The sequence below is a fragment of the Muscardinus avellanarius genome (assembly GCF_963383645.1).
Source record: "Muscardinus avellanarius genome assembly, chromosome: X".
NCBI lineage: Eukaryota > Metazoa > Chordata > Mammalia > Rodentia > Gliridae > Muscardinus > Muscardinus avellanarius.
In genome coordinates, this window is record NC_137792.1 from 3736418 (window position 1) to 3754300 (window position 17883).

Below are 17883 nucleotides of genomic sequence, written 5' to 3' on the forward strand. Positions count from 1 at the left end.
GGAGTTGTGCCTGCACTTCTAAACAGGCTGGGAGTGCTTGACTTGGCCCAGGGATGGGCAGTGATGTTTTTGTGTGTGAGTTTGGTACTGGAGATGAAGCCCAGGGGCATCGTACCTCCGAGCTACACCCCCAGCCCTATCTTTGAAACAGAGTCTCACTGAATTGTGAAGGGCCTCGCTAAGTAGCTGAGGCTGTCCGCGAACTGCGATCTTTCGGTCTCGGCCTCTTGAATGCTAGGATTACAAGCGCGCGCCACTGCTTCTGACAGGCGATGGCTTTTAATGTGTGTGCCGACTTTAGTCAGTTGGTGGTATCTATGTACAAAATTATGTTGAGAAGGACTCTCAGGGCTGGACCGCGTACCCTAGGGCGCAGGAGTGGGTGGTTCTGGGAGCACTCCTATCTTGCATCTGCCATTCCCACTTGAAGAGGATCATCCCCTCAATGCCTGATGCCAGCCCTTAAATGCTCAGAGGCCACTTGGCAGCCTCCAGACCAGGCCTGGCCATGGAGGATGCGCCCCTGTCTGGGAACAGTAGGTATCCAACGTGAACTAGCAGCAGAATCTCCCAAAGGGCTTGACCAACCCCATCCCACAGTGTCAAACGCAGCAGGTTTGGAGTGCTGTTTCAGATTTGCGCTGGTAAATGAGTTTTCAAGTGATACCGAGGCTCCTGGTCCTGGGAACCCCACCTTGAGAATTACTGTCATCTTTGAATTTGTTTCTAGGAATGTGTGCCAGACTTTGTCCTCCACGCCGCTGGGTTCAGGCTGGGTTCAAGGCAGCCTCTCTTAAGGTCATCACACCCATACTACGCTCGCTCTGCCTTGCACACCACTTCAGGACACAGAGTGACACAGTCCCTTGGCCAGGGGAGCGCTTGGGGATTCATGGGCACCAACAGGGATGAGGTTCTGTTTTTAAAGCCCAGGGATCGCTGGGGCTCGCTCTTGCTGAGGTTGGCTGCTTGACATTCTACGCATCTCCGTCCAACAGCTGTGCTTGTAGGGCTGCTGCGCCTTCTCTTACACATCTGCTGGCGTGTGCACCCCTGCTTCATGCCCCTGATTCTGCGGATACCTTGTGTTCCTATCTGGCTGAGGTCTTTGGTGTGGGCGGGCGTGGCGCTCCGGCCTTCAGAGCTCTCCTTCACAAGCCCGCTGGGCGCATTTCTCTTCTGGTATTTTTCCCAAGGTGACTGACTGCCGGTGCTTAGGCACGGCTAAGGGGACCAACGCCCGGACATCAGTGCTTAGCTACTGATGGTGGTGAGGTGGGGAGAAACGAGCGGCTTTCTCCTGCTCTGGGAGCATCCTGTAGGAACCTGGGAATCCAAAAAAACAGACACTAAGCTGGGCGTGGTGGCGCACGCCTCTCATCCCAGCATTCGGGAGGCTGAGACGGGAGGATCGCAGTTCGCGGACAGCCTCAGCTACTTAGTGAGGCCCTCTGCGACTCAGTGAGACCCTGTTTCAAAATAAAGAATAAAAAATAGGGCAGGGGGTGTAGCTGAGAGGTAGAATGCCCCTGGGTTCCATCCCCAGACCCACAAAAAATTAAAATAACATAAAATAAAAAGAGACTAGAGCCATTTGAGGACTGCTAGACTTTTGGTCGATTCTTTGGAACACACAAGATGTAATTATCGTCATCTTGGGTCTCAGACTAGGGGCGATCATACAAAGGGCTTTTGTGCTGCCTTGATGACCCATCATTTTCCAACCCTATTGCAGTTTCAGGTGGCTGCAGCGAGTTCACTGTTGATGGTACCGAGAATGTGTGAAGACTTTTTTCCAGCCCACTGACATCACCCTACCTCTCTTTCTCTCTCAGAGTCTCGAATATTCAGCAGCAGCTGGCCCAGCTTGCTAACGAGTCATGGCCGGGCATGGCGGAGGCCGACAGAGACCGGCTGCAGCTCATCAAAGAGAAGGAGGCCTTGCTTCAGGAGCTGCAGCTCATTATTCAGCAGCGGAGGTCGGCCGAAGGTGGAGCCCGGCTGGAGGAGGAGAAGAGGCGCTTGGAGGAGGAGATCCAGCGCGCGCGGGCCACATCTGCACAGGGTGCCACGGAAAGGTGGGCTGGTCTCCAGAGGGTCAGGGACAGGCGGGGCAGGGCTCCCAGAAGAGAACTTGGAGTGTGGCTTCCGCATGTTCTTGATTATTATGGGAAGAAGATTCCTTATCTGAAATACTTGGGCCCCAAAAGTGTTTCCCATTTTGGAGTGTATCCAAATTGGGAATTCTTGCATAGACTCTACCGGTGGGCCATTCCTAAGCTGGAAAATATAAAATCTGAAATGCTACTAACTTGGAAACGTTTTGAGCATCACATGGGTGACCAATAAGTTTGAGATTTTGGAGCATGTCAGAGTTTGGATTTTCAGATTAGGGCTGCTCAGCTGATGCTGCGGTCTCAGCTACTGCCTGGGTCATTTCCTTGCCATGTGGAGGGGAGGTGAAAGCAGGTGCCTTCAGTGCCAATAGAGGCTCCTGGGGCCTGCTGGAAGTTGGAGATGATGGAGAGAGGGGGAAGGGGATAGGTGTTGTACCTCCTACACCACACCCTTTCTCAGGCTTGGGGGGACCGGCAGCAAGGGGGGGAGACAGGCGGTGGTGCAGCTCTGGAACAGAGCGGCTCTGTTGCCACAGCAAAGTGGGCCCTACGGCGCTGGAAGTCTCCCCGCTGCTTTTATCTCCGACTTGGTTCTCCAGCCGAGGAAGCTGGCTCTTTTGCAGTAGGAAGCGAGCAGCCCACGGTGGGCCTCTTTCAGAACGTGCCTTTCCTAGGCTGGTCTTGGGACTCTTTCAAATATAGGACATGGGAGGCCAGCGTCTGTTGCATTCTTGAGTGCCAAGTCTCTGGCACTGAAAAGCTTTCCAGGTGCTGCCTGCAAGCGCAGATTGTGTGGCAGGCTCTGTCTGCTTTCCACATTTAGCAGCTATCAGCCGTTTACCCGTGGCTATCTGCTGAGCTTTGGGGAGCCTACTCCTCCTCTGTTAATACACTAGCTCTCCAGAATTCCACGTATTAACATGACCATAGGCTGTAACTATGAGCATTCTCTTAGAGTTTAAGTCACCTGAATGATTTGATGTTTACAGCTGCACTCCTAGTACTGTTTTGCATCTTCTGAGTGTTCTCCGTATTGGATAGGTGATCTTTATTCTTGGATGCTTGATTTTATATATACATATATATAATTTGCAGGTCTGGGGATGGAACCCAGGGGCATTTGACCTCCGAGCTACACCCCCTGCCTTTTTTTATTCTTTATTTTGAAACAGGGTCTCACTAACTTATGCAGGGCTTCATTAGGTAGCTGAGGCTGGTCGCGAACCACGATCCTCCTGTCTCAGCCTCCTGAGTGCTGGGATTACAAGTGTGTGTACGCCACCATGCCCGGCTTTGTTGTCAGTCTTTAGGCGAGATGAGTGTGTGGCATGGTGTCTGAGGCTCGTGGCAGTGTTGGAAGGAAGAGATGGTGTTTGGAGAGTCCAGCCCCTAGTAGTAGGCAGAGGGATTGTGTGTGTGTGTGTGTGTGTGTGTGTGTGTGTGTGTGTGTGTGGTGGGGGTTCTGGAGCTTGAACCCAGCGGCATTCGACCTCTGAGCTATGCCCTCCAGTCCAGAGTGAATTTTAATTTGCCCGAAGTGATGGCGGACCATATTATCTTGCTCAGAGAGCTGAGTCCGAGCTTTCAAAGGAACAGTGCCACTGAGGTTTTCTTCTGCCCTCTTGCGCTTCTTTGTGTAGTTAAACATTACCTTCTGTTCTACCCCTGTTATCCTCTGGTGTATGCTCTAGATAGTGGAGCCTGGAGTTCCTGTTTGTTCTTGCCTACGGGGTGGATTTGGAGCGGCTGTGACCCAGGTGGGGGTCGCGTGTGGAAGCAGCTGAGCATTGGTTTCTGGGACTCAGACCTCTCAAATGGAACCCAAGTCCATTTCTTGGACCTGCCGCTGAATGAGCCAGGCCACGGGGAGCATGCGCACTGCTGAGCGCTTTCTCCTGCCTGCTTCTCCGTCATATCCACGGCAGCTCTTGACCTGTGCTTCCCTTCCTTCGAGGTGTGTTTGTAGTTTGGAGGGGACACATGGCAGGAGGCACAGGCTGTGGGGCCGTAGCAGGCCCAGTGTGGAGCTGGGCACAGAGGTACCAAGGTTGACGCGCTAGGGCTGAATTGTGGTAGCTGCGTGATGGGGACCTGGTCTCTGCCTGTGGCAGCCTCCAAGTTACAGCCTGAGAGCCTAGGGAGGGACATAACTCAAACTGTACTTTTAAAGTTTTTATTTTTATTTTTATTTTTTGTGGTGCTGGGGATGGAACCCAGGGGCATTCTACCTCTGAGCTACACCCCCCAGCCCTATTTTCTATTCTTTTTTTTTTTTGTGGTACTGGGGGTGGAACCCAGAGGCTTTCTACCTCTGGGGTATACTCCCAGACCTTTTTTATATTTTATTTGGAAACAGGGTCTCACTGAGTTGCAAAGGACCTCACTAAGTAGCTGAGGCTGGCATGGACCGTAATCCTCTTGTCTCAGCCTCCTAAATGCTGGGATTACAATAAACTCTCCTTTTTAAAAAAATTATTCACTCTTTATATCTTCTGTAAAAGAAATTAGAGATGAAATTTTGAGGGTATTTCCTTTGCCTTAGAGTTAAGTATAACATAGAATCTTTTTTTATTTTTTTTCTGTGTACCTCTGAGCCTCAATCCCGGCCCTATTTTTTAGTCTTTTTATTTTATTTTATTTTTTTATTTTTATTTTTTTGGTGGTACTGGGAACCCCAGTACCCTTCTACCTCTGGGCTACACTCCCAGACCTATTATATATATATATATATATATATATATATATATATATATATGGAAACAGGGTCTCTTAAGCCAGTGCAGTTGGCTTCAAACCTGCGCAATCCTCCTGTCTCTGCCTCCCAAGCGCAGGGATTACAATCGTGTACCACCACGCCTGGCCTAGTCTTTTTATTTTTGAAACAGGGTCTCACTGAGTTGCAGAGGGCCTCACTAAGTAGCTGAGGCTGTCTGCAAACCGCAGTCCTCCTGCCTCAGCCTCCTGAATGCTGGTATTACAAGCGTGTACCACCATGCCCGGCTAACATAGAATCTTGAAAATCTTTCATGAGTAAAGGAAGCCACACATACGGACGACAGGATTGAGCGGTAGGAGGTAGGAGCAGCGCAGGGCTTGGTGCAAGCCCTGGGCTTTGAGTGCGAGCCCCTTGACCATCTTTGACCCTCATGGCCTGGCCAATGGGAGTCACGTGACATGAGCCACGGCGACGAGTGGAAGCAGCTGCGTTGCTGTAAGTGCTGCAGGGCAGTGTGCTTGCTCTGCGTGCACAGCTCTCTGGGACAGCATAAAAAGGCACCCATGCACCCTCAGCATCGCTGGTTCAGAGCTGCTTTTGTTTGTGCAAGTAATAAATGCAAATGGTTTCCTTAAACATCACAAATCAGTAAGTAAAATCTTTACAAAATGACCAGCAGACGAGCTTATTACTGCTATTCTAGAACTTTCGGGTCCCAGGACCCCTTTGTTAAAATTACTCAGTACCCCAAGGAGCTTTTGCTTAGGTGGATTTTTAGCTGCTTATATTTACTGATTTAGAAATTGGAACTGAGAATTTTTAAGTTACGTATTAAAGAAGACAATAAAAATTGTTACACATAAATAACACTTTTACAAATGATAAGATTTTCAAAACAAACAGACCTAGCAGAATGGTATATGATTCTACACTTCTAGAACGCTCCTCAGCATCTGACTCTGTGAACGGCATTTGCTTGGGCATTTGACCTGGCTGCTGATAGATACAGAGCTGGGAAAATAGGCGACCTCTTAGGATCCCTGAGGGAATCTCAGGGATCCCCTGGGGTCTGTAGACCACACTTTGAAAATTATTGGTTTGGTTTTTTTTATTTTTTTTGGCGGGTCTGGGGATGGAACCCAGGGGCATTTGACCTCCGAGCTATACCTCCTGCCCTATTTTTTATTCTTTATTTTGAAACAGGGTCTCACTGAGTTGCCGAGGGCCTCACTAAGTAGCTGAGGCTGTCCGCGAACCGCGATCCTCCAGGTCTCAGCCTCCCAAATGCTGGGATGACAAGAGCGTACCACCACACCTGGCTCAGGGATGTATTTTTTTAAGCCCCAAACAGTCTTTATTATTTTGGCACTATGATCCAGATCCTTTCCGAAATGATAATCATTCTGACCTAACTCACTTGTGCAGATTTATAGTCAAATTTCTTGTTAGGAAAATCTACTTCCTATTTTTGAAAGCCAACCAGTTGACCATTTACTTCCAGGATTCTACTTCAAGAGAAAAGAAACTGTCTACTCATGCAGCTGGAAGAAGCTACCCGCTTAACATCCTATCTGCAGTCCCAGTTAAAAAGGTAGGTTACTGTAGAAGAGAAAGCTGCACTTCGGTACAGCGTTACAGTGGTGTGCGTGCACTTCGTAAATGTCCGCAGCCTGCCTTTTTTCCTCCTGGAGCATGCGGCTCCATGTGGGACAGAGTGGAAAAGTGCATGGATGCTGCATTTGTGAAAATGGAGTGAACTCAAGTTGGCTTCAGAATAAATAAGCCAGAGTCAACTTTCTCAGAGGGCTTTGTTATCTAATTAATAACGCCAGAAGTGTTTCTCTTTAAATGTGCACGTGCATATGTTTTTGGTACTGGGGATTGAACCCAGGGGTATTCTGACTCTGACTTCCACTCCTAGCCCTTTTATTTTTCTTATCTTGAAACAGGGCTGCACTAAATTGCTGAGGGTCTTATCAATGGAGGCTTGACCTCAAGCCTGTAATTCTCCTGTCTCAGCCTCCCAAGTACTGAGGTTTTAGGCATGTGCCACTGTGCCTGGCACATATGCTTTTTTTTTTTAATTTGAAGGTTTTCTTTTGTGTGTGTGTGGTCCTGGGGGTGGAACTCTGAGGCTTTCTACCTCCGGGCTATACTCCCAGACCTATTTTCTATTTTATTTGGAAACAGGGTTTCACTAAGTTGCTGAGAGCCTCACTAAGTAGCTGAGGCTGGCTTTGAACCTCTGCGATCCTCCTGTCTCAGCCTCCCAAGCGCGGGGATTACAAGTGTGCGCCACCACGCCCGACTCTATTTTGAAGTTTTTAAAAAGAGGATAGGAGTCGGGCGTGGTGGCGCATGCTTGTAATCCTAGCATTCAGGAGGCTGAGTCGGGAGGATCGTGGTTTGTGGACAGCCTCAGCTACTTAGTGAGGACCTCTGCAACTTAGAGGATGTCCACAACTCAGTGAGACCTTGTTTCAAAATAAAGAATAAAAAATAGGGCAGGGGGTGTAGCTCGGAGGTCAAATGCCCCTGGGTTCCATTTCTAGACCTGCCCCCCCAAAAAATAGAGCGCAGCAGCGTGCGCTTCTAAGATCATCCTGTCTCTCGTTCCAGCCTGTCTGCCAGCACCCTGACGGTGTCTTCTGGGAGCAGCCGCGGGTCCCTGGCGTCCAGCCGGGGCTCCTTGGCCTCCAGCCGCGGGTCCCTGAGCTCCGTCAGCTTCACTGACATCTATGGCCTCCCACAGTACGAGAAGGCCGACGCAGAGTGTGGCCAGTTGCTGCGCTTCGACCTGATACCCTTTGACACCTTGGGACGAGACGTGACCTTTGCCGACCCGCCGGGCCACCCAGGCTTTCAGAAGCAGAGGCGGTCCCTGGACACACCCCAGTCCCTGGCCTCGCTGTCCTCTCGCTCCTCTCTGTCTTCTCTGTCGCCCCCCAGCTCACCCTTGGACACGCCCTTCCTCCCAGCCTCGCGGGACTCGCCTCTGGCGCAGCTGGCAGACGGTTTTGAGGTGCCAGGCCTGGGGGTGCTGGACAGACTGCGGGCCCAGGCCTCCGCTCTGGGGGATGAGGATCTGCAAGGCACCGCGTCGCTCCAGCCGCACGGATTCCCTGGGGATGGGGACGGACCGCGTGAAAGGGGGCCCCAGCTGGCTGGTCCTCCTGTCAGTGGAAGTAAGCGAGACCTTGATTAAAAAAAATTAAGAGGGCTGAGGGTGCAGGGCAGAGGTGGAACACCCCTGGGTTCAATCTCTAGTACCACAGGACAAAACGAAACAAAAAACAGTGATAGAGCTGGGCGTGGTGGCACACTCTTGTAATCCCAGCATTGGGGATGCTGAGACAAGAGGATTGCAGTTCTTGACAGTCTCAGCTACTTAGTGAGGCCCTCTGCAACTTAGTGAAACCCTGTTTCAAAATAAAGAATAAAACATAGGGCTGGGGGTGTAGCTTGGAGGTAGAATGCCCCTGGGTTCCATCCCCAGACCCACAAAAATAAAGAAAAAAACCCTGCTAGGTAGGGCTGAACCTGCTCTAATCTTTCCCTGACTGTGTCAGGGAAAGATCGTTGACATTGAGAGACTAGTGTTTGTCAGGCATTTGGCTTGTTTTATGAATACTTTGGGTTGTTGAAAGTGAGGGTAAGAGTCACAATCTTCCACCTTCAGAGCTGATAAAGAGATACAAGGTCCTGGAGGAAGTGTGCAGGCAGGGTGTGTGCGGGCAGCTGCATGGGACTGCCTCGGGTCAGAGCTCAGCGGGGATCCTCGATTCCTCTGTCACTTGGACTTCATCTCTTCAGCCTTTGGCCGCGGCTTCCAAGATGTAATTCTAGCGTTTGTGGAAATTAAAATGACGGCCTAATTTTCAAAGCTATGCCAGGGAGCACTAGCCCCGGGCCTTTGGTGGTCTCCACGGGGGAACCACCTGCTGACATGACGCTTCAGCCACCCCGCTGGCTTCATTCAGCTTCTCCTTGGTGCCAGGGTGCTGTTGATGAGGTGAACATTCTGAATGCTTTTTAAACCACTGGCAACCTTAACTTCCTTAGGTTTTAAACAAGATGCAGGCCAAGGTCTCCCTTTCCTGAAATTCAGCCCTTTTCATTAACTTCGATTTGCACAGGAGAATGTTTTCGACAACTCGGGGAAGATGCCACTGGCGTCTAGCGGGCAGATCCCAGGGGTGCTGCTATAACCTCGCAGTGCACAGTGCAGCACCCACAGCAAAGAATGATCCAGCCCCAAATGTCAGTATGCGGGGGCTGAGAAACTCCAGAGCGTACTATTGAGTGTTTAGAGAACAAAGGGGAGAAATAACTGGAATATAAAACCAGTGTGGAAGCGGTGCGAGGCTCGCAGTCCGGAGACCAGGGCTGTCTTCATTCGGTTCCCTGCCCTGTGGACCGCTAGCCATGCGGTGGCCTCGAGCGGCCCACCAGTCCTGCCTTGAACCGGCTCATCTTTATGGTCACCTCCATTTGCCACCGTGCTGTTTCCTATGAGAGCGATGGATGGATGGATGGATTGATGAAAGCGGATTGATCCTTAGACTGATCTTTCCATAAAATAGTAGTCTGCTAGCACTTACACATTTAGCCAGAGACCATTGTCGTGGCTTTTTGGCATCTGGCCTATTTTGGTTTCTTCCCCCACGGCATCTGCAAACACACCTCTATGTCCCCAGATACACCGTTTCTGCAGTTGACTCATGCAGGTAATATCCCTGTGTTCTTCCCTACCCCAGGCCCATTGCTCCACCTTTGTTCCTTTGTCCAAAAAATGAAAATCCAAATAAGGGCCGAATTATACATCTGGCATTGCTTAAACTTTTCTCAGTCGGCCTGCCACCTACCAATTTTGTTTTTTAAGGTTGAGATTCAAGAATATCAGTCTGGTAATACAGAAACTCCACACAAGGACCAAGGGCCCCTTTGAGACAGGAGAAAGAGAAGGTGGGAGAGAGAAGAGCTGATTTAATTTCTAACCCTGATTCCTTTAGTTTTCCTTCCTGCTCTGTGGCAGACATTGTTGCGGTTCCAGTGTCTTAGACGGACAAGTATTTTTGTCTATAAGAGATACTGCCACCTGGTGGCAGATTCCTACATGGCACTATCAGTTGTATCCTTGGAAAACCAATGTAATTGGCAGTTCGTGGGTCCTGTCCAGTGCTCCAAGATGTCTGGGTTGCGTGACCAGCTTCAGGCACAGACACAGGGAATCTCCTGGCCCCCCTTGATGCTCTGGAAACCCCCAAATCCAGGGTCATCATCGCTTCCAAATGCCTCCTTTATAGACACCCAGAGTCGGATGACAGAAATAGTACAGCGTAGGTTTAACCCAAGCAATTTAATAAGGTAAAATTTGATCAAGGTAGAAAACAAAATTCACCAAACCCACAAGGCAGTAACTTTTTCTGTTGTGTTTTAAATCAATTAGAAAACAAGAGGTGGGGCACAGAAGTGGGGCAATAGACTATAATCTTGAAGACTTTTAACATTTTTACTACAGTTTTGTCTCCTCCCTGAAAATTAAAAGTCAAATGTGTCATGACTTTGAAACACTTTCTTTCTATTCACTCGTTAGTACTTGCCAATCAAAATCCATAAAAATCTTGATTTCGTTTGTTTATTGATGTTTTTATTATATTCATACTGTTTAAAATTCTTGGCTTTAATCTTAGTTTTTTCACTTTGTGCTTTTTTTATCTCTTTCTCATGCGGCTCTACAGAAACGTTCACTGTAAGTGGCTTGGACTTCTGTCCCCTTGTCGCTTGGGCTGCGGGCACACCATTTAGGATGGCCGGGGTAGTTAATCAGTTGTCATTATCATTAATTATTCAGAGTTAATATTCAAGCTGAGACGGGAGAATCGCAGGTCCGCGGCCAGCATGAGCTGCTTAGTGAGGCCCTCTGCAACTCAGTGAGACCCTGTTTCAAAATAAAGAATAAAAATAATAGTGCCGGGGATGTAGCTCGGAGGTAGAATGGCCCTGGGTTCCATCCCCAGATCTGCAAAAAAACTGAATATTCATGATGGTACTAAGGTTATTTCAGAGTCTGGTCAATGCCTTCACTCCTTAGCCCCCCTCCCTGTGTATTTTCTCTCCACAATTTAACGGTGTTCCTATTTTACTATATCACTGGCAACGTTGCCCATGATGTGGTTTGCATTGTATTTCTTTTTCTGGAGCAGTGTTCATGTCCTCGAGTCTTAGTGTCTGTCTGTCCATCTATCTTTAAAGGTAAAAAGGTATCAGGTGTTTTTAAGTGAACATGTGGCTTTTCATTCCTCGCCGCATCCCTGGGCGCTGCTGTCAAGGTCAACCTGGTCGCCCTAAAGTGTAGACACGTGGGGTCTGTAGTGCGGGGCACCCCCTCCCCCAGAGCACTCGCTCTGGGTCATCGCTCCTGCTACGTACAACTCCTGCTCCCAGCAGCGTGTGGATTCCGTGTCAGCCTGGGTCTGTGACAATGAGCTCCTTCCCCTCCTCTCTCTTCACATACTCTCACCAGTGATGAGGGAGAATTTTGGTCGAGTCGCACCACCCAATAGGGTGACCCGGAAGTACTTAGTTAGGACTGTTACCTGGGACCATCTCCTTATAAAGATTTAAAGGGACAGTAGGGACTATGCCTGGTGTCTGGGTCAGGAATGGAGACGGTGATCGGTGTCATTCGTTGGAGTTTGATGCGACACACTGGAAGGAAGATTTCATTTGCGGGTCAGGACCTGTGATTCGTGTCCTTTCACATTGCGGAGGTGAAGAAAAGAGCTGGACCTAGGAGTCACGGCCTGCGCTTGGAGAGTCCGTACCTCTGGCCTCCCCGGGATGGAGCTGGCTTCTGTCCTTGGCTGACAGGGGCAGGAGCTTGGCATTGTAGAATTTTGGAAGGCCAGCTTTTGTTCGCAGACCACAGCCTTGTCCGTTCTGTGTGCTATTCAATGTGCTTGTATTTAATTGGTATGAATACACATTTGGTTGAGAGAGAGAGATGTTCATCTTTGCATGTGCCATTCCCTCTACTTAGTACAGATGTCAAGATCTTCCGTCTTTAGACCTTAGATGGCCAAAGAAACTAGAAAAAGAGCAGAGGGACCTTCCTCACTAGCGAGAGGTATTATGGTGTCAGCGATTCTTGGTTTGGGGCTTCATACTTTATGTACTCTAAAATATGTCCCTCTGTATAACTGAGACTTCTGTGTACATAATCGCCTTTAACATAGAAAGATTAAGATTATATGCATTTTTTAGGTTTTGTTTAAAGAAACTTAATGCTGTGAGGGAAGGGGTAGAAACACTGAAATGGTTGAAGAGAAAATTTCAGTGATTATCTTTGGCTCTGGATGAAAGTAAGTATGAAACATAAAAGCAAACTGCCCATAATGGTAGCATTCTAACCTGGGCACGCAGTTCAGGAAGCCGGCCCGGCCCTAGGGCAGCTGGGAAGGATACAGATGGATGGGCATAAACCTTAGCATCCTTCCTGCAAGCCTCAGGTTTCTGAGAAGTGTTTCCAAAGGGTTAATCTGGGTTTATGTGTATCCTGTCATTTGAAGGTCACTAAATTTTGTTAGGGTTTATTTGGATAATTACAATTTCTTTGCAATTGCAGAAGCAATATTATTTATGTTAATTGCATGAAATATGGGAAATACCAAACAGCATAAAGAAAGAAATGAAAAATCCTGCCCTCTGAGAGCACAGCCTGGTTCTTTTCCAGCTCTTCTGACTATGAGGGTCTTTTTAAAAGGGTGATCCCTGCCATCGTCTCATGTTTATACGCCCATTAAGGGCGTAAGAAGAGATGTATGAATCCAAGTGTCTTTCTGGACAGTTTGAAAACGTTCCAAGAAGTAGCCAGAAGCTCATTTCTCCGTTTTTCAATGTGAAGCTTACCAGGGGATGCATGGTGGAGTTACACGTGTGTCCATATCCTGGCTTGTCTCTCACAGAGAGCCTGGCCCCTGAGCCGGCACCTCCTGACCCAGGTGTGTTTCTTGTTCGCAGCAGTGACTCTCCGGGAAGACAGCGCCAAGAGGCTAGAGAGGAGAGCGCGCCGCGTCTCTGTGTGTCTGTCGGATTACTCGCTAGCCAGTGATAGCGGAGTATTTGAACCTCTAACCAAAAGGTTAGGAGCTGATCTTATTATCTGCTCTCCCCAACCCCCCCCCCCGTGTTTACTGTTACACAAAGGAACCATGCTCAATTTTTCAGGTACTGAAACTTTGTATTTTATTTTATTTTATTTTATTTTGTGGTACTAGGGATGCAACCCAGGGGCATTGTACCTCCAAGCTACACTCCCTGCCTTATATTTTTAGTCTTTTTTTTTTGAATCAGGGTCTCACTGAGTTGCGAAGGGCCTTGCTAAGTAGCTAAGGCTGTCTGCAAACCGTGATCCTCCGGTGTCCTTTGTTGATGGATTCGAATAGTTTCCTTTCTCAACTTGGGAGTTTGGGTCTCAGAAACCTGCAAAGCAAACTCCTGGCTTCTGCAGAATCACGAGTCCACCAGGGCTAGGGAGGAAGAAGAAACACGCACTGAAGACAGACATGTGTCTGCTGGGCGTGGTGGTGCACGCCTGTGATCCCGGTACTTGGGAGGCTGACATGGGAAGATTGCAGGCTCAAGGACAGCCTCAGCAACTTAGAGAGGCTTTTGGTAACCTAGTGAGACCCTGTTTCAAAACAAGAATATAAAAAGGGTTGTGAGTGTAGCTCAGAGGTAGAATGCCCCTGGATTCAATCCCCAGTAACACACACACACACACACACACACACACACACACACACACACACCACAGGCACACAATTAACTAATTTATTAAATTTTTAAAAAGAGAGAGAGTCCTGCTTCTTTGGAGAGGACATTCCCTAGAAATGAATTTCCCCCCTCTCTTCTTTCCTTAGCTATAAGAATATCCTTGTAATACAAAATACCAAAACCAAAACAAAATTTTTTTGCTATATCTGAAGGTATATTAATATTCCAACTAGAAATCCTAAAAATTAACAACAATAAAAGCAAACAATACAATTTAGAGATAGGAAAAAGACTAACATAAATAGTGAATCTCCACAGATAACTAATCTTAGTTGTCTGTTGGATGGAAAATCTTGTTTCTCTCCCTCCCCGTCCCTCCCTCCCTTGCTTGGCTTAGTGATTGACTTCGATATGTTTAAGTACATTATGTGCCAAAACAAATTTTAAAAAGAACCCACACACACCTTTGGGAATTCCTTGCTTCATCTGATGCAATAGCTTCGATGTCATTGTTTCTTGGTACATTTGTAAATTTCAGACATCTATGAAACAGTTTCATCACTGCAAACTTTTGACTTGTCAAATTTTCCCCTAATATTACATGGGATTTTGGAAGGGGCACAGTTATTTTCTAAACCAAAGTGAAAGAAACACAACGTGACCAAGAAGTTGCAGGCACTCCTGGGACACCCGGCGGGTCATGGAGCCCAGCTGCGCCCCTGCAGCCGCTTAACACGCTTCTGTGTTCATGTCACCGTTTGACGCCTCTCTTCTCGCTAAGAGGCGTGGATCGATTCCCGTTGAAGTAAACCTGGGTGAATTTGCTGTTGTGCGCAGGAATGACGATGCAGAAGAGTCTGCTTTCAGAGACACGTGTGGTACCGACGACCCCCAGATCCACGTGGGATTTCTGTGAGTACAGAAACCCACTTCCCGGCTGCTCTAAAGATGCTCTGAGGATTGGGGCCCGCCTGGGTGCTGGTCCCTCATTCTAGATACCCGCAGTCCCCCTTCAGCCAGTCTTAGGGAGGTCACAGAGGTGGCACCTGGGAATGTCAGGGGAAAGTGGCCCCGTTGCTGATATTTACAGCTGAGGACCGTCCCGTCATGGGCTGGGGGTTTGGGAGCGATAATGCAGGGTCCAGCTCTGGGGGCTGTTTTTGCCCACTTCTGCCAGGAGTTGATTGCGTTCACTGCGGCCTAGCTAACCGTGTCCTTCCCTTTTCCCCAGAGTCAGTTGCCAGGTGCTTGGCAGGGCCCGTTTTGGTTTCTAATTACGGTCTCACTAAAGGCAGTAGCGGAGTGTGCGCGTTAGTCAGGGGACTTTCCACCACGGGGACGTGGCAGCCACAACCTTGGGCTTTCTTTCCTAGACACGACAGTACCAGCGAATGCCTCCTAGTCCACGTGCTCCAGCTGAGGAACTTGGCCGGGCTGCTGCTGAAGGAAGACTGCAAAATGTAAGGTCCAGGCGGAGGCCGGGGCCTGGGGACAGCCCGAGCTGGCCTCCCTCGGGCCTCCTCCCCCCGGCAGGCCCAGTGACAGGCTCTGCTTGGCAGCTCGGGAAGGAAAGGACAGGAGAAAACCAGTGACTGCCTAGCGGAAGTGTAAAGAATGATAATCAGTTTTAAAAGAGCCTAGTCAGTGGTTGGAGGCACAAGGAAATGGCACTGGGCCAGTTTTGTACTGTGCCAAAGCCAAGGACGTTCTTGTCTTCATCGGAAACACTGGGGCTTAAACAGTCCTCCCTGGTCCCAGGGATAGGAGGCGATGATGCAGGCCCCTGTGCTCTGTGATGCCATGATCGCAGAGGTCTCTGGCTGGCATTAGGGAGTCCTTGGCTAAGTGGAAGAGCAAAAAATACAAGTCAGGACCACCTGGGAGTTACCCAAGTGACTGGCACTGGTGAAGTGACGTCACCTGGGCATCTTGACTTCCTAGTGGGATTGCTACCTCACTGCGCTGCATGGCCCCAGGAGGGTGCCCAATGGGGGGGCCCACTGACCAGAGAAGATAAGTCCAAGGCGCCCCCCTTCCTTGACTCTCCTTTGTAAACCAGTCTTCCAAAGGCGGGCGAGCAACCTGGCCCACAGGGCTGAGGCTCCACCCTGGGAGGCAGCTCGCCCTGAGGATGCACCTGTGGGGCAGGAATATTTGACAGCCCTGGATACGGATTCTGGGCTGCTGGTGTGAAGGGCAGGAAACACATAGCGCCCCCTAGCTCATGACCAGTAAAGTGGGAAAAGATGGTCCAGCAGGTCTTGCTAAAACATATACAGAGCCTGGAAGGCCTCAGAGCAAGCTCCCTCCTGAAACCGAGGGTGCTCCGGCTCCCCGGGCGTGCCCTTAGTTGACGGGGACTCTGCGGTTCTCCTGGGCACCTAGTTACGCTGAGAAGCGCTGCCTGCTGAAGCCTTCCAAACCTCTCTGCCTCCAGCCACATCCGCGTCTACTTGCCCCCGCTCGACTCCGGCACCCCCAACACGTACTGCTCCAAGGCTCTGGAATTCCAAGCCCCGCTGGTGTTTAATGAAGTGTTCCGAATCCCCGTGCATTCCAGCATGTTGACCTTGAGGTCCCTGCAGCTCTATGTGTGCGCAGTGAATCCGCAGCTGCAGGAGGAACTGCTGGTATGGCGCCTGGCTCCCGCCTGCCTCCCTCCCTCCCCCTTCTTCCTCCCCCCCTCTTATCTACCTTATCTTTCTTCCTCTCCCTATTCCTTTTATTCCTCTGTCATTAACTTTCTTTCCTAGTCTGTCTTTGTTTTTCTTTGTTTCCTTGGCCTTTTGTTTGTTTCTTTCTACCTCCCTCCCCTTTTCCTCCTCCTTCTCTCCCTCCTTGTATTTTAGTCTTTCTCTCCCTTTCTTTCTCTTTCTCTCTCCCTCCCTCCTTCTTCCCTCCTTCCTCCCTCTTTCCTTCGTCCTGTTCTCAGTGTCCCTTTCTGCCTCCCTCTCCCCTGTTTCTTTTATTCCATTGCTTCCCTCCTCCCTTCCTTCCTTGTTTTTGGTTTTAGTCTCTGTGTTTTTTTTAACTTTTTATCGGTGCATTATATTCATACATCATATTGGGGCAGAATGCTTGTGTGGACATACATGCACACATCGCCCATTTAGCCCCTACACAATTCCTTTAGTCTCCATCTTTTTGTTTTCCTGTTTCTGTGTTTTCTTTAAATTTTGGTACTAGGACTTGAACTCAGGGGCATTCTACCTCCGAGCTACAGCCACCCTAGCCCGTTACATTTTGAAACAGGGACTTGCTAAGTCGCTGAGGCTGGCTTTGAACCTGCGATCCTCCTGCGTCACCCTTACTTTCTTATCTGTTGTTCTTGTTTCCCTCCAGCGCCCAAAAATCCCTTTCTTCTTCCCTTTTTCCCATCCTCCCCTTCCCACCCCAGCAGAATTAGGCCTCTTATTTCAAAAATTCCCGGCCAGGCCTCATCAGCTGGCAGAGCCCTGAGCCCGGCCCCGTACCCCAAATTGTTGCCCTCCGCCCCTGCCGCCTGTCTAGCATCTTGACTATTCTGAACATGCAACTGGGGACCTACCCCTTGAGGACCCTCTGGGGGTGCTTTTATTATACTGCCGCCCTTTTCATACCGATGAAATACTTTATGTCTTTATGTCTTAAGATCCAAGGGTGAAGTTGATATTTTAAAGAACCTCAGTCTTCGGTAAAACCCTTTGATGTTCCTTCTGGCTTTATTTTTTCCCATTATTGGCGCGCTGTAATTGTACGTGACAGATTCGCAGTGATGCATTCGTAGACACACATAGCACTCTGGTTTGTTTCCTGGACCGCCTCGCCTCTCCTCCTCACCTGCGTACGCGGTGAGAGTCACAGTGCTCTGCTCACATCTGGCTGTTCTTTTCACCACCTCTGCAGGGCATCGCTCAGATCAACTTAGCCGACTGTGACAGTTGGAGTGACATGCAGCTGCGCTGGTACTCGGTGCAGGTCTTCGCCAGCTCGCAGGCGCCGAGATGGAGGGAGAACGGGCGTGCAGGAGACAGCGCAGCGCGGGCCCCAGTGCTCGCTGGCCCGGGGAAGACGGTACTCGAGGGGAAGGTGTAAAAATGGAACATATCCATCCATATAGCCATTCGTGGTCATGCTTTCTTCATGCAGACGCGCTCACAATCACGAGCAGGGCTGTAGGAGAGGGAACGGCGGGGTGGGCTCCCCGCTGCAGGGCCGTCAAAGCTGTCCATCTGTCCATCAGCAGCACCCCAGCTGCCTGCTTTGGTGCATCTGCTTTGCCGCTGGGACGTG

General features: G+C 49.5%; 1 protein-coding gene across 1 annotated transcript in view; it reads left to right on the top strand.

Moving 5' to 3' along the window:
• The window catches only part of WWC3 (WWC family member 3), a gene marked incomplete at both ends in the record, with an annotated part of 131803 nt that overhangs the window by 104959 nt on the left and 8961 nt on the right, over positions 1 to 17883 (top strand). Inside the window, 8 exons of the mRNA XM_080719174.1 lie at positions 1836 to 2078; positions 6335 to 6424; positions 7453 to 8018; positions 12856 to 12976; positions 14449 to 14523; positions 14985 to 15071; positions 16049 to 16241; positions 17497 to 17664. Coding sequence (XP_080575300.1) covers positions 1836 to 2078; positions 6335 to 6424; positions 7453 to 8018; positions 12856 to 12976; positions 14449 to 14523; positions 14985 to 15071; positions 16049 to 16241; positions 17497 to 17664 — 1543 coding nt within the window. The remainder of the gene's footprint in view (positions 1 to 1835; positions 2079 to 6334; positions 6425 to 7452; positions 8019 to 12855; positions 12977 to 14448; positions 14524 to 14984; positions 15072 to 16048; positions 16242 to 17496; positions 17665 to 17883) is intronic.